This window comes from Myxine glutinosa, chromosome 7 (genome assembly GCF_964187855.1).
Source record: "Myxine glutinosa chromosome 7, kmMyxGlut1.1, whole genome shotgun sequence".
In the NCBI taxonomy this organism is placed as follows: Eukaryota; Metazoa; Chordata; class Myxini; order Myxiniformes; family Myxinidae; genus Myxine; species Myxine glutinosa.
In genome coordinates this window covers 105,739,418-105,754,906 of record NC_136267.1, presented here as the reverse complement: position 1 = coordinate 105,754,906, position 15,489 = coordinate 105,739,418, and the positions used below count along the sequence as shown (strand labels likewise).

General features: G+C 52.1%; 1 protein-coding gene across 3 annotated transcripts in view; it reads left to right on the top strand.

Moving 5' to 3' along the window:
• LOC137431604 (acid-sensing ion channel 1C) overlaps nucleotides 1-15,489 on the top strand; it is a 203,968-nt gene that overhangs the window by 174,730 nt on the left and 13,749 nt on the right. For all 3 annotated transcript variants that reach the window (XM_078782084.1, XM_078782086.1, XM_078782085.1), the window contains one exon: nucleotides 3,722-3,778. In XM_078782084.1, coding sequence (XP_078638210.1) covers nucleotides 3,722-3,778 — 57 coding nt within the window. The remainder of the gene's footprint in view (nucleotides 1-3,721; nucleotides 3,779-15,489) is intronic.

Genomic DNA, 15,489 nt, shown 5'->3' with positions numbered 1-15,489 from the left:
CAGAAGGCCCGGACATGCCGACCCCCGTGCACCTTCGGCGGGTCGGGAAACGGCCAGGCCGGCGTTCATTACCTGCCATGAGCGCCGGCCACAGTCACACGGGCAACTTACTGTTCATCACGGATAAAGCGTCCGGACGGCGCTTCCTGTGCGACACCGGCGCCCAAGTGAGCGTCATGCCCGCCTCTGACCAGGACAGGCAATCCGCGGTTTGCGGCCCCTCCTTGGTTGCGGCCAACGGATCGACTATCCGCACCTTCGGCCCGCGCAACGTCACCCTCTGCTTCGGCGGCCAACGCTTTGCTTGGACGTTTGTAACCGCCAACGTGCCCATGGCTCTGCTAGGCGCCGACTTCCTCTGCGCACACGGACTGCTGGTGGACGTCCAACGGCGTCGTTTAATCAACGCTGAAACCTTCAGCTCCCTGGTATGCACATTGAGCAGCTCCGCGCCGACCGAGCTGGCATGCACCGTCCCGGCGGCGAACGAGTTTGCTCGCCTGCTCGCGGAGTTCCCGGCCCTCACGCGGCCGACGTTTTCGGCCGTCGCAGTACGGCATGGGATCGAGCACCACATACCAACCACGGGCCCGCCGGTCTACGCCAGGGCCCGCCGCCTCGACCCAGCCAAGCTTGCCGTTGCGAAGGCCGAATTCGACGCGTTGGAGCACCTAGGCATCGTGCGGCGCTCCGATAGCGCGTGGGCCTCGCCACTGCACATCGTGCCAAAGCCGGGGGGTGGATGGCGCCCGTGTGGCGACTACCGCCGTCTTAATGACGCTACAACACCCGACAGGTACCCGATCCCGCATATCCAAGACTTCTCCGCCCGTCTGGCGGGACGGGTCATTTTTTCGAAAATTGATCTCATACGGGGATATCACCAGGTACCTGTCAGGGCGGCCGACGTCCCTAAAACGGCAGTCATCACGCCGTTCGGCTTATTCGACTTCTTGCGGATGCCGTTTGGTCTCAAGAACGCGGCTCAGGCGTTCCAGCGCTTGATGGACGGCGTGCTGCGTGACCTGCCGTTCCTTTTCGTTTACCTGGACGACATCCTCGTCGCCAGCACGTCCCGGGCCGAGCACCTCCTCCACCTCCGAACACTGTTCGGGCGCCTCAGCGAGAACGGCCTCATCGTCAACCCGGCCAAATGCCACTTCGGCACGACGGCCGTTGATTTTTTGGGCCACCACATCACCAAGAACGGGGCTGTGCCGCTGCCAACCAAGGTCGAGGCCATCACCACTTTCCCGCGTCCCCGCACCATAAAGGCCCTGCAGGAATTCCTGGGAATGGTGAATTTTTATCACCGCTTCGTGCCCCGCGCTGCTCAACTCATGCGGCCCCTCTACGAAGCCCTCCAGGGCAAGCCGGCCAAGCACGACATCGCCTGGTCCGCAGCAATGGATGCGGCCTTCCAAAGCTCAAAGCGGGCCCTTGCCGACGCAACACTGCTCGCTCACCCGGTGCTCAACGCTCCCATCGCCCTCACCACGGATGCCTCCGACTACGCGGTGGGCGCCGTACATGAGCAATGGGTGAACGGGGTTTGGCAGCCACTCGCTTTTTTCAGCCGGCAGCTCCGGCCGAACGAGCTCAAATACAGCACGTTTGACCGGGAGCTCCTCGGTCTACACCTGGCCGTCCGCCATTTCCGCCACCTCCTGGAGGGCCGACCTTTCACGGCGTTCGTCGACCACAAGCCGTTGGTTTACGCCATGGCCAAGGTCACGGAGCCATGGTCGGCCCGCCAACAGCGCCACCTCTCCGCCGTGTCGGAGTTTACCACGGACATCCGGCACGTCGCCGGCAAAAACAACGCCGTGGCCGACTGTCTTTCCCGGGCCAGCGCGAACGCGGTCCACCTGGGCGTGGATTTTGCGCTTATGGCGGCGGACCAAACCACCGACACCACGGTGCAAGCCCTCCGGGCGGCGGACACGGGCCTCCGCCTGGCCGACATCCCCTGCGCGGACACTGTCCTGCTCTGCGACGTCTCCCAAGGCCGGCCTCGCCCCATCGTGCCCGTCACCTGGCAACGCCGCATCTTCGCCTCCCTCCACGGCCTTTCCCACCCGGGCCGGAAAGCTTCCCAGAGGCTGGTGTCGGCGCGTTTCGTCTGGCACGGCCTTCGTCGGGACGTCCGCGATTGGACCAGCGCCTGCACCGCCTGCCAACGGGCCAAGGTCCACCGACACACTCAGGCCCCGCTGGCACCTTTCACCGTGCCCGAACGACGTTTCGACCACGTCAACGTGGATCTGGTGGGCCCCCTTCCCCCATCACGAGGGTTCACACACCTGCTCACCATGGTGGACAGGACCACCAGGTGGCCGGAGGCCGTTCCCCTCGTCTCCACCACCACCGCCGACGTGGCGCAGGCCTTCATCGCCACCTGGGTCGCCCGCTTCGGCGCACCGGCGGACATCTCGTCAGACCGCGGACCACAGTTCACCTCCGAGCTGTGGGGCGCGGTCGCCCGCAACCTGGGGGTCAAGCTCCACCGTACTACGGCCTACCACCCCCAAGCAAACGGGTTGTGCGAGCGATTCCACCGCTCCATGAAGGCCGCGCTCATGGCCGGCCTTCAAGACGGCGGTTGGGCCGACCGGCTGCCGTGGGTCCTTTTGGGCCTTCGCACGGCCCCCAAGGAGGACCTCCAGGCATCCACCGCCGAGCTGGTCTATGGCCAGGTGCTACGCGTCCCGGGCGAATTCGTGCCCGACGCTACCAGCCCCTGGTCCGCAGCTCGCCAGCGCTCGGACCTCCAGGAGGCCGCCCGACGGTTTGCCCCCGTGCCGACATCCCACCACGGTGACCCCCAGTCCTACGTCCCCCCAGCACTCCGCACCGCGGAGTATGTTTTTGTGCGTCACGACGCACATCGGCGGCCACTCCAGCCGCCGTACGACGGGCCCTTCCGGGTGCTGCGACGGGACGACAAGTCGTTCGTCATCGACATCGGCGGCAGGTCGGACCGGATTGCAGTGGACCGCCTCAAGCCGGCGCACGTGGACGTCGACCACCCACCACGGGTGGCCCTCCCGCCGCGGCGAGGCCGCCCCCCGTCCACGGTGCCCCCCACTCGACCGCCCACCACCTCACCGGACCCCCTCCCACGACCCGCCAGGGGTCGCTTCGGCCGGGTCATCAGGACCCCCCTCAAGTTGACCCTGCCGGTGCAAGTCGATTCTGGGGGGACGTGTGTAGCGGCTGCCGCTGGGGTTACACAATCGCCTTGCACCTATCAAGGACGCGGAGCGATCACCAGGCCGGGCTCGTCCAGGACGCCCGGGCAGGCCCGCGCTCGACTTGCCAGGCCTCGGTCGGGACGCCCGGGCAGGCTCGCCCTCGGCTTGCCAGGCCGCAGCCGGGACGCGGGGCCACGCCCCCTGGCGCCAGGCCTGGGCAAACCCCCTGGCGGAATAGATATATATTGCTGACCGTAAAACGTTTTTCCCAGAGTGCCTGAGTGTTTGATTCGAATAAAGCAGCTCAGATGAATTCAAGCTTTTTGTCGCGTCCATTCTTTCGATCGACGTGGGAGCCACAGCTCCTTCAATATCACCTTTATCTATCAATATTGTTGAAATGAAGATCAAATAGCTGTATGTTGAAATATGTTGAAAAAGTCAAAACTTTACATGGGGTGTCCTTACTTTTTCACGTGACTTTATATGTAAGTATTTTCACACGTACTTTTGTCCTTTTTAAACAGGAGATGCCCTTATATGCTCGCCTTCGCAGTACAGAAATTGTGCTGATCCTGCTCTCAGTGAGTGAAACAATTGCTACAAACTTTGTGTGTATGTGACTTCAGAATCATTACTTCATAGATTTGCTAAATTTTGTTGTGACTTACTCATGTGTGTATGTGTGTGTATATATATATATATATATATATATATAAAACAGAGATGGCTGAGTTTGTGGTTCGAATTCGTCTGTTTGTGGTTATGCTGATTGGCCATGTTAGGTAGACTGTGATTGGTTCCTGGGAAGATTGAATGATGTATCGTGTAGGCTTATTAAAAGCTGATATTCGAAATCGGATTCCATCTTTCACGATCTGAACTTATAGCCTAAATAATTATGTCGAAATGTGGAATGAAATTGGAAGAAAATTTGGAAAAAGCGATTTTTAATTAAATAATTAAAATAGGCTGCATGGGAGGTGAGGAAAAATGGCTCCAAAATTCATCTTTAAAACCCTTTTTCAGGTAATTCTTGTATGTCTAATTTTATATAATACCATATAAAGGATTTGAACATATAAAGGAAGTAAAAAAAAAAAAGAAGCTATTCAGTCAATCTGTCTATATCTATCTCGTTGTATATATCAAAATATATAAATCCGAAAAACACGGTTGGTGAAGCCGTCCATCTGTTTAGCCGTGTGACTATATGCCTATTAATTACATACTGTTTGAATGTTGGTTGCATCCTGTCTTTTAATCACTTACAGTCGTGGCCAAAAATATTGGCACCCTTGCACCTTTTTCAAATAATGTACCATTTCTTCCAGAAAAACGTTGAAATAAAAAAAAATCTTAGTGTCCACGTCAAAATCCAAGATGGCCGCCGCCATGTATGTCTGATGCCATATATGTCTGAACCTTGTTTGGGTTGCAGTCGAACAAAACAAAAAAAGCTGAAAAAATTTCTACATTTTCTCTTATTCCACAAAGATTTTCTAAAACGGCCCGGACAATATTATTGGCATATTTTAGAAGTTTTTTTATTTTTTATTTTTTTTTGGATACAAGATCGAGGCTCGTTTAAGAGCTAGCACATGGAACATGAAAACATGCACGGACACATAAAACATGCAATGAAGGGAGCAGGAGACAAGATGGGGAGAGAGGGGGAAGCACACAAGTACAACATTTGAGAGCAGGGACATCGGGAGATCTGTGGGAGGGAGAGGGCTTGGGGGGAGAAGGCATGGGAAAGGGGGGGGGGGGCAGGGGGTGGGAGAGGCAAAAAAAAAAACACATGGACACTGCTAGGACTTCCAGGCAAGAAGTCGGTATTTCATTAAAGGGGATCTGGGGTGAATTAACGGCGGTAAAAAAGATCAAGGTTTTGGATGGGGGAAGATAAGAGATGGTGGTGAACAGCTGTTTTAAAGACCTGAAGGGTGGAGTGGGATTGAAGAGAGTGGGGGAGTTTGTTCCAGAGGCGGGAGAAAAGAGGAATGAAAGAGTGAAGGTGAGCAGAGAGCCTAGATTTTGGCAGTTTGCCCAGAAATTGAAATATAAATTGCAGAAAGTTGTTTGTAATAATTAGATTTCAAGCAGGTGATTCTCCTTAACTTTGGAAATGAACTAACCTATGGTGAGTTGCAGGTGCCTGCAACATAAAAATCACTCATTCCACCAGTTTGAATAGAGAAAAGGAGTCATTCTGCTGTTTTGTGTCACTGTGTGTACTACAATGAGCATGGATAAAAGAAAGAAAAGCAGAGAATTGTCTGAGGAGGTCAGACAAGCTTGTAGCCAAGCATGGAAAATCTCAAGGCTACAAGTCCATCTCCAGAGACCTTGATGTTCCTGTGTCCACCGTACGCAATATTATGAGGACGTTTGAGGCCCATGGCACTGTAGCCAACCTCCCTGGACGTGGCCACAAGAGAAAACGTAATAGAAGATTGCAGCGAAGGATTGTTCGAATGGTGGAGATAGCACCTCGATCAACTGCCAAAGGGATTCAAGCTGACCTTCAGCCACAAGGTACGAAAGTTTCAACTCGCACCATCCGTTGCCAACTCAATGAAAGGGGGTTCTATGGTAGGAGACCCAGGAGGACCCCAATGCTGAGAGAGAGACATAAGAAAGCCCGACTAGAGTTTGCCAAAACACACCTGAACAAGCCAAAATCCTTCTGGGAGAATGTCCTGTGTACAGATGAGGCCAAAGTAGAGCTTTTTGGTAAAGCACATCATCTCTACGTTTACAGTAAACAAAATGAAGCCTTCAAAGAAAAGAACACCTTCCCTGCAGTTAAACATGGAGGAGGTTCATTGATTGGCACCTTTTAGAAAGTCTAAATCCCATTGAACACCTGTGGGGAGATCTGAAAAGAGCAGTTGGGAGAAGGCACCCTTCAAATCTGTGAGAACTGGAGCAGTTTGTACAAGAAGAGTGGGCCAATCTGCCAGTAGAGAGGTTAGGAAGCTCATTCATGGCTACAGGAAGTGCTTGACTGCAGAAATTTTGTCAAAAGGCTGTGCTACCAAATAGTAACTCTCAGGTGTCAATAATTTTGTCAATGCCATTTCTTTATATTGTCGTGTGGTTTGCTCCGTTAACACCGAGCGTCACCACGGATGAATCGAGCTTTAATGGAGGCGTTTCCAATTTATGACGGATCGACACACGAGCCGGGATGAACTATGCCGCTTACCTTCACGGCCGCAGGCGTCTTCAACCTGAAATCAATAATTCAACCAAAATGGGTGTGAAATGTACAGGGGAAAATAATGAAAGGATTTATTTAATAAATATCAGGACAGGGAAACGCGATGATCAAAACTGAACAATATTCCCACATTGGGATCCTGCACACTTCACTTCACATACAGAACAATGGGAGGATAAATAAAAGAAATGTTGTGTGCGCGTTTGTGTTGGTCTTATCTCAGTCTGTATATCGGGTCGGTCCGTTCAGGCTCCATCCGACGCGGCTCTGGTCGGCGCGAACCACTCGGCCCCGTTTGTTGGCGCAAACGCCGGCCTCCTGCTCGGTCCGTCCCACGCCACACAGCACAGCACTGCACCAAGCGAGGATGACCATCGGCACCCACTGTCTTTCCAACATCCACCAAGTGGAACAGGTCCAACACGAAGGGACAGTCAGGGGAAGACAAGAAGCAAAGGGAAGAGAGGAAAATGCCGGCGAGCGAGCGGTTTTACTGGCGGTCTTCTGAAGTCAGCTCGCTTCCCCTCCAACCAGTGCGTCGCTTACTTGTCACCTTTCATGTCCTTCTTCGTCACCGTCGCTTGCCCTCCAACCAGTGCGTAGCTTGTTGGTCGTTCGTGCCTTCCACACTGAATGGCCGTGGTCTCAGCGGTTGGTGGCCAATCAGTGTGTCGCTCCTTTACCTTTCTCACCCCCAATCACGAGAAGCTCTCTGCCCTTCCTTTGACCAATCGCACATCCTCCCCTACTCTGCCAATCAGTGTGGTGTTTGTTGCTCACCCCTCCCCTGGCCAATCACTAGTTCTCCTGAGTGTGGCTCCCAGCCTGCCTGGTCAATGTGTGAAAGCCATGGTGTACCACTGCGCGGCCGCTGCCTGCTTGTCTTTCCGCTCAGTTCTTATGGTCACTCATTGTAAGTGGGGGGGGGGGGGGGGGGGTGGGGATTTAATGAATGTGGTGTACTAATGGATCTAGCTAATGTATGTGGTGTGTTGCCATAAGGGACACAGGTATGATCACCGAGGTTTCACATGCAGGGGAATTATCTTAGTCCATAGAACTATTTATCAGGCCCCATTCCTTGAAATGGGGATGAAGACACACCTTAATCTGACAAACTGCCTAAACACAGAACTTATTACAGGTGAGATTCTCTAGCACGACAGACGAAGCATGATACCTATTCAGATCTACCTAAATCTATTTTTGCCTACCCCAAAATTCATAACAATATTTTCTGATTTAAAAGGACATATTTAGTTCTGAATCAAAAACAAAGGTTCTGTAATACAGTATTAACAGTGAAATAAAGGATTGTGGAGACCAAATATTTTAGTCAATTTCAATTTATTTTTAGAGAAAATTACGTGTTGTTTAAAAAAAGTGCAAGGGTGCCAATATTTTTGGCCACCACTGTAGTCTATTAATTACATACTATTGGAATGTACTTTTTGACCCTTTAGACTGCTGAGGCCCCTTAGACCTTTGAAATACCTTTAAGACCCCCAAGACAGCCAAGACCAAAAAAATATCTCCAAGATCACGAAGACCAAAAATATCCCAAAGACCCTTAAATACCGAGAAGACAAGAAAGACCCAGAGTACCTCAAATAACCCAAGGACTCCAAAGACCCAAAATACCATGAAGACCCTGAAGACCAGGAGGACCAAAAAGACCCTGAAAACCCAGAAGACCATGAAGACCCAAAAAACCTGGAGGACCCAAAATACCCTTAAAGACCCCAAAGACCTTTTAATGCAAAATACCCAAAAGACCCCGAGTCCATTTCCACGACCCCCATACTGTCAAATGACATTCCTCTCTCACTCCAAAAATATTCCACACTCTATTGCAAACTAATTCCCTTACAATGGCCCAGCAGGACAAGGATATATATTGTTACGGTCCGCGGATTAGATGTTATTTTGACCGAGCGGTGGTGTAACCGCGGCCGAACAGTTGTTCCCGACTCACCCGATTCACCCAATTCGCCCAAACGTTGGCCGTATCGCGCCACAGATACTCAATCTGGAAAACTCTAAAGCGACCGAATGCAAAGAGGAAGAAGAAGACGTACAGAAGAGTAACAGGGTTTATTATGTACACATTCACAAGCAAGAAGAACAGTCACGATTATGTACAGGGACATGAGACACAGGTGACACAGTGCAAATTATTAACTTATCTAACAGGCTTACTTAATACCCAGGACAGAACAAACGAAGACACAGACTCACGCGGGGAATGATGATAGGAATTGGCTGGAAGGAGAGGAAAGTCCACTGGGTCCGGCAGCACGATTCGCACGTTCTGCAGCCGCCGTTCCTTCGCGGCCCTGCTTCGAACTGCCCCTAAGCGGTTCAGGCCCCTAAGCGGCTGGCGAGCGTTGCTGCTGCTGCTGCTGTAGACGCTGCCGCTGGCGCACAAGGTGACGAATATCAGGCTTTGTGCTTCCCTGGATGATCTTCTGCTTTTGGAACCTCACAACTCAGCCCTGCTCTGACGACCCAGCTCTTTCCTTTCCACGTCACCACGCAGCTCAGCTAAGCCTTTCAGCTCCTCTCTTGGACTCATCTCTCGTCTCCTGTGGGGGCGTCCCGCCGCGGGTTATATAGGCCCCGCCCCTCAACCTTTTCGAACCTTCCCCAAACGTTCTCTCTCCGCCCTCTCAAGCCAAACCCCTTGTTCATGGTTGGTCGAGTGGGGCTGGCTCACTCCTCCCCTCTCTGACGAGGTGGGGACCCGCCTTTCTTCCCCAACCCTGCCTCGTGGCCAATGGTGGTTGAAGAAAACCGCCCAAAATGCAGTTGGCCATTGAAATGAAATGAAAGGGGATCTACTCTTATTTCACTTGGTGCAATGGAGTATTTAAATTAATGGGAGACACAGCCTTACCCTAAGACACATAATAAGGAAATAAACTACTGAACAGGGGTATTATCGGGTCCTGCAATGTGGTGTTTCATGGAATAACTACCGAGACGCCCTTTGACCTTTACACTACGGAGGTATTTACAAGGGTCATGACATTTACAAAGGGTGATCTTTACAACAATTTACACCACAACAACAAAAAAAAAAAAACCATTCTCATATCCACAACACTGCACCCTCCTCCTCTTAGGCACGTCCCGGGCCTACAACTTAAATTTAGTGTGACACGTAGGTGTAGTTCCCTCTACTTTTAACCTGACCCTGAGTGCGACAGTTTTAAAACATAAATAAATGTGTCCCGCTGCTCCATTGCACCCTGCCTAACAGACTTACGCCCACAGTTAACCGAATTGCGGAATGGTCTTCAAACTACACACTGACGGTGGGGAGCGTTATTTACAATTGACGCTACTTTTATTTACAAAACGTAACCCAGGACCTGTAATTGCTCTTTCTGGGGGGGGGGGGGAGACAGTCTGCTCTGCATCGACGCACCATGAAAACACCCAAAAACGCACCAATACACCCCCAAGCACCAATCGGTGCAGTCATCACTGTTCATCAATGTTCATGAATAAAAATAAAATCAACAACCCCTAACCCTGCAGGTGATCTCTTGCTCTTTGGCTCCCTCTGCTGGCTATTATTATTTCTTCCAGTTGTTGTCATTTTCCTTTGCTGGCGGCCTATTTGTATTAAAACTTGCACCCAACGTGTCCCTTCTATTTATTTATGGCCCACCAGGCCGACTACTGTGTTTCACCTGTGGGGCATCGGTGCCCTGTGGCCAAGGTCCGCCAGCAAGATTTCGGGCCCTCATGGCCGGTTCCAGCAGAGGGGCCATGCCCCAACCCATGGGGTCCATAAGTGGTGCTCGGCCACAGACATGTGGTCCATAATGTGGTGCATCGATGCAGACAGCTGGTTCTGAGAGTTCCGGGCGCACAATGGCCGACTCACGCACGCTCCCCTCGGTGCTCAATGGCGCACAGGTCATGTGGGAGACAAAAGGGGGAAGACAAATTAGCGAGGGGTAAGGTCGCAAGGGTACACATCAATAAGGCAATGCAAGGCGAAATGCGTACGGAGAGCGAAATGAGAAAGCTCGTCCCTACCGTACGTCACCCCCCCTGTCACCTACACTACCCTTGCCCTTACCCCATATTTACAAAATCTACACATTTACAAATTCGTCGCTACTGTCACGTCTCCCCATATTTCCCTTATACCAAATTCGTCTCCACAATCCCTCTACTTCAAAATTTGCCATCACCCAATTCATCATCAATCCTCATAAGGAGGAAGAGATGGAACACCAAGCACAATGTCACACCCACGTCATGATGCGTCTCACAATCCAAAATATTTGCACATAAAAAATAATCAAACATGGCATGGTGTGGAGATACCTGTCACCTCAGGTGAGTGGATGTAGATGGTGCGAGGAGACTTCAATCCTAACTATCCTCTAAATGACATTAACATGCGTTACACTACCCGGGGTCTTTCCCTGCCAATCCATTGACCACTTACACTATGGGTTCTAAAAACCAATTCCCATTGACCAAACTGTGGTGCTGCTCAATTTGGGGTCTCACTCCCCCGATTCATCTCCCGGTGCCCTTGCACAATTTCTGGGCTGTGACGTGTAGCTCTCCCAGCAGGTCTACCCACCTGCACACCTCCACCACTGTAGTTGCCACCCGAGCTTACCTAGCTCCTCACCCAAACCTATCTAATTGGGGAAGGCCCCTCCTGGCTCTGTCACCCCTTGGTGCCCTCTGGCACTGGGCTACCCGGGTCCGTCCTCCGGATCCTCGGGCCCCATCCACAACAACTCTACCAGCTCCCAGAGCCCACCTGCGGCCTCACCTGGCCGACATCCTCACAGTGGTGGAGTGCCCAAACCAACTACACACACTAACAGGCTACACGCCCAGCCATTTCCACAACACTAATGCACCCATCCAAACATCATTCTTCCACCCGCACCACAGATGCCAATATCCAACCACAATTTACCTATACCCTCTACCTAACACTTACACTACCCGCCCCGGGTATTCGTGATGGGGTCTATCCTTCCCCCATTCACACCTTCTCACCATCCACTCCACTCCATTGTTTCCATCATACTCACTCCACGACCATCCATTCCAATACTCCATATACTCCACACTCCAGTTAATCCATACAATCATTCTCCATTCACCTGTAGTTGCACACCTGTGCAATCATACCTGGTGCCACCTGCACCCTCCTCCTCTTCCTGGACCATTTGGTCAACACAATACTCATCACCATCACTCACTCAAACACTGCTCCATACACCTGTTCAGTTGCACACCTGTGCAATCACACCTGTTCAATCACACCTGTTCACCATACACTTCCAATCCTCAAACACACGGCATCATCTCAGCTAACTACTCCCCTCTGAAACTTGCGCTTCCCAGTCGCCCCTTTAAACTATTGCGCTCCCACGTCATTATCATCCACTCTAATCTACCTGCGTCCCCACTACAGGTGTCATTGTCACTACCTAATCTTAACGTTACCTTATGTCAATCTCTAGGGCCCTACACATTATCCAAACCCTCCCTCGGCGAGCTTGCACCGCCATAAACCCCATAAAACTAGTGCTCCTTTGCCCCCCGATGTGAGGGATGGTGGATTGGCCATCCCATCACATGGGGCATCTCCTACTACCAATTTTGCACATCAAATTTCAACAAATCAAAAATTTGCCAATCACTACCCATCATCTGCCAATCATTACTGCCAATCCTTTGCCAATCATCAAATTTTGCCTTTTTCTAATTTTGGGTCCAAACACACCTCATCACCCGTCTACTTACTAGATCCTCTCGGTGCGCCAATTCACTTCTAAAGCTCGGCTTCGTACAGCCGAGCAATGAATGCGGGTTGTTTGGTGCCGGCGGCTGGATGCCTCCGGCACTCGGTGCAGGGAAGGACGCTTACCCGGGCCGAGATCCCACGCACCACCTCGGCACGGAGCCATCCAATGGCCCGATCTCGACCTGCCGGAACGTCTCAACAAAAAGGGGTCGCCATGACGAACCTTCCTATCGGGCTGTTCGTTCCGCCTAGCGGAGCCCGGACGTGGCCGTTCCAAGCGCGGCCCAGCGTGGATCACGTACGGCGGTCCTTTCGAACCCGCCGTGGTTCAGATCCCCGCTGGTCCTCACGGCACGCGAAGCCCGGCACGCACCGAGGGCCCGATTCGGCTAAATGTCGTTCTAACCGCTAACCCGGTTACCGTCGATGCCTCACCTGCATGCTTACACCCCGCAGCCCGTTCCTTGCTCATACATCCAGCTGTTCCCATGCTCCTCGTCATTGCACCTTCTCTTACACACCCAGGTACACTCATTCTGCTCACAGACTTGGTCACACACCTGACCACCTCACACCTTTGCACACACTCGTTGTTCGCACACCTCACCAACACACCTCTTCGCGCCCCCTCCTCGGTCACCTCCTCTGTGACAATCACAGGTGTGCTCTCACTCGCACACCCAACAACGTGCCTCACGACCAATTCCAGTGTGCATTCCCACACACGCTCTACCATTCCAGGTGTGCATCCTTCCATTCCAGGTGTACTTCCTCGCTCACCTGTCACAACCAACTCACGCTCCGTGTCACTCTCACCACTTTCACCAACACTCTTGACAGCGCACTCACCCTTACTCTCGACAGCGCACTCTTTCCCCATGCACCCGTCCGTTACACACCTTTCTCGCGCACACTCTCCCGTTACATCCTCTGTAACACTCACCACAGGCGTGCATGCCTCCGTTACATCCTCTGTAACACTCCTCACTACGCGCTTCCATGTGCTCCCTCGCACACGTGCTACGACCGACTCACTCTCGACAGCACCCTCAATCCTCGGCGCGCACTTTTTTCTCACACACCCCATGGTCGGACATTCTCGCACACCTCTTTTTTTGCACACCAGACCTGTCGCACACTTCACCAACGGCCTCTCACGAACACCTGGGTCCAAAGCAACCCCCAAGTCGACTGAAGCTCCCCTCACATCATGTACATTTCCTCGTATATCGCCACTCACCTTGGCACCTCGTCTCCGCACCTCCTTCACCACCTGCAAACTCTTTATTTGGTTAGTGAGCACACCATTATGAGTTGAGCACCGACCTTGTACATATTCCATCGCTTCCTCCTGTATTTCGCTCTTCGTTTCCCGCCGTCTCTTCTTAATTTCACTCACCTCGTCTTCCACTTCCTCTAATTTTTCCTTTACTTCCTTCATCTCCCTGTGTGCCCCCTCTATCTCTTCCTCTAACGCCACTTTAACCGTTTCTATGTGCGTCCTCACCTCTGGGTCCTTCGTCTCCATTACTTCTGTCACCTCTTCCAACTTCTTCGTCAACCCCTCATGTACCATCTGACATTCCTTCTGTGTCGCTATTAATTCGTTTTTAATGTCTTTTTCTGTCGCTTTTAACCCCCCGATTATTGCCGTGTTCTTTTCCACTTGGTCCACTAGTTCCTTTTGTCCCACTGTCAACTGTTCTACTCCCTTCGTCAGACCCTCTATGCCCCCCTGTAACCTAGCCGTATTATTCCTCACCTCTTTCTCCATACGCTTTTCACCTCGCTTTACCTCCTCGCGTACCCCCGAGACCTCCTCACTTACACCTCGTCGTATCTCCTCTTTCATCTCCTCCCTCTCTTTTGTAGATGCCGCCCTCATCTGTCCCAATTCATCCCTCTGAGCATCCAATTTACTTTCTAACCCGATTTTCACCTCCTCTATCTGGTTCCCCATCTGTTCGATTTCCCGGGCGGATTGCTCCCCGATTTCCCGCAATTTGTCTTCCATCCTATTTTCTAACCCCATTAACCCATTTTTCACCCCTTCTAACTGATTCTCCTGGGCAGCCATTCTATTTTCCACCCCCGTTAACCCATGTTTCACCCCTTCTATCCAATTGTCTAACCCCTCAAATTTGCTGTCTATCTTCCCTATTTGGGCACTGGTACCCCTCGCTTCGTCCCTCATTACCCCCAATTGCTCACTCTGAGCCCTCGCTTCGTCCCTCATTACCCCCAATTGCTCACTCTGAGCCCTCGCTTCGTCCCTCATTACCCCCAACATTCTGTTTTCCATTTGTTCCATACTGTCGTTTTTTTCTGCATTTCCACCATGAATTGGGCCATGAAGGCTTGCATTTTGACCGCGCTCATTGGTTCCGCGGCCGTGGCCCCCTCAACCACGTGCGCAAGAGCGCCATTTTGTGCACCTGATACCCCCTCAACCACACCTTCTTTACTCTCCTCCACCCTTTCCTCCACATACATTTCCCCGAGGTCCTGGGTCGATTCTACCCCGTCTATCTGTATCTCTCCCACCGGCATCCCGTCGCCTTGACCAGCCATGGCGCGATTTCAAAATTCGGGTTTTGCTTTACAACACAAATTTCCAGCAGCTCGTAATTTTGAGCGCGTTAAGCGCACTTCAAGTCCGTATCTCACTCCCTGACACCAATTTGTTACGGTCCGCAGATTAGATGTTATTTTGAACGAGCGGTGGTGTAACCGCGGCCGAACAGTTGTTCCCGACTCACCCGATTCACCCAATTCGCCCAAACGTTGGCCGTATCGCGCCACAGATACTCAATCTGGAAAACTCTAAAGCGACCGAATGCAAAGAGGAAGAAGAAGACGTACAGAAGAGTAACGGGGTTTATTATGTACACATTCACAAGCAAGAAGAACAGTCACGATTATGTACAGGGACATGAGACGCAGGTGACACAGTGCAAATTATTAACTTATCTAACAGGCTTACTTAATACCCAGGACAGAACAAACGAAGACACAGACTCACGCGGGGAATGATGATAGGAATTGGCTGGAAGGAGAGGAAAGTCCACTGGGTCCGGCAGCACGATTCGCACGTTCTGCAGCCGCCGTTCCTTCGCGGCCCTGCTTTGAACTGCCGTTCAGGCCCCTAAGCGGCTGGCGAGCGTTGCTGCTGCTGCTGCTGCTGTAGACGCTGCCGCTGGCGCGCAAGGTGACGGATATCAGGCTTTGTGCTTCCCTGGATGATCTTCTGCTTTTGGAACCTCACAACTCAG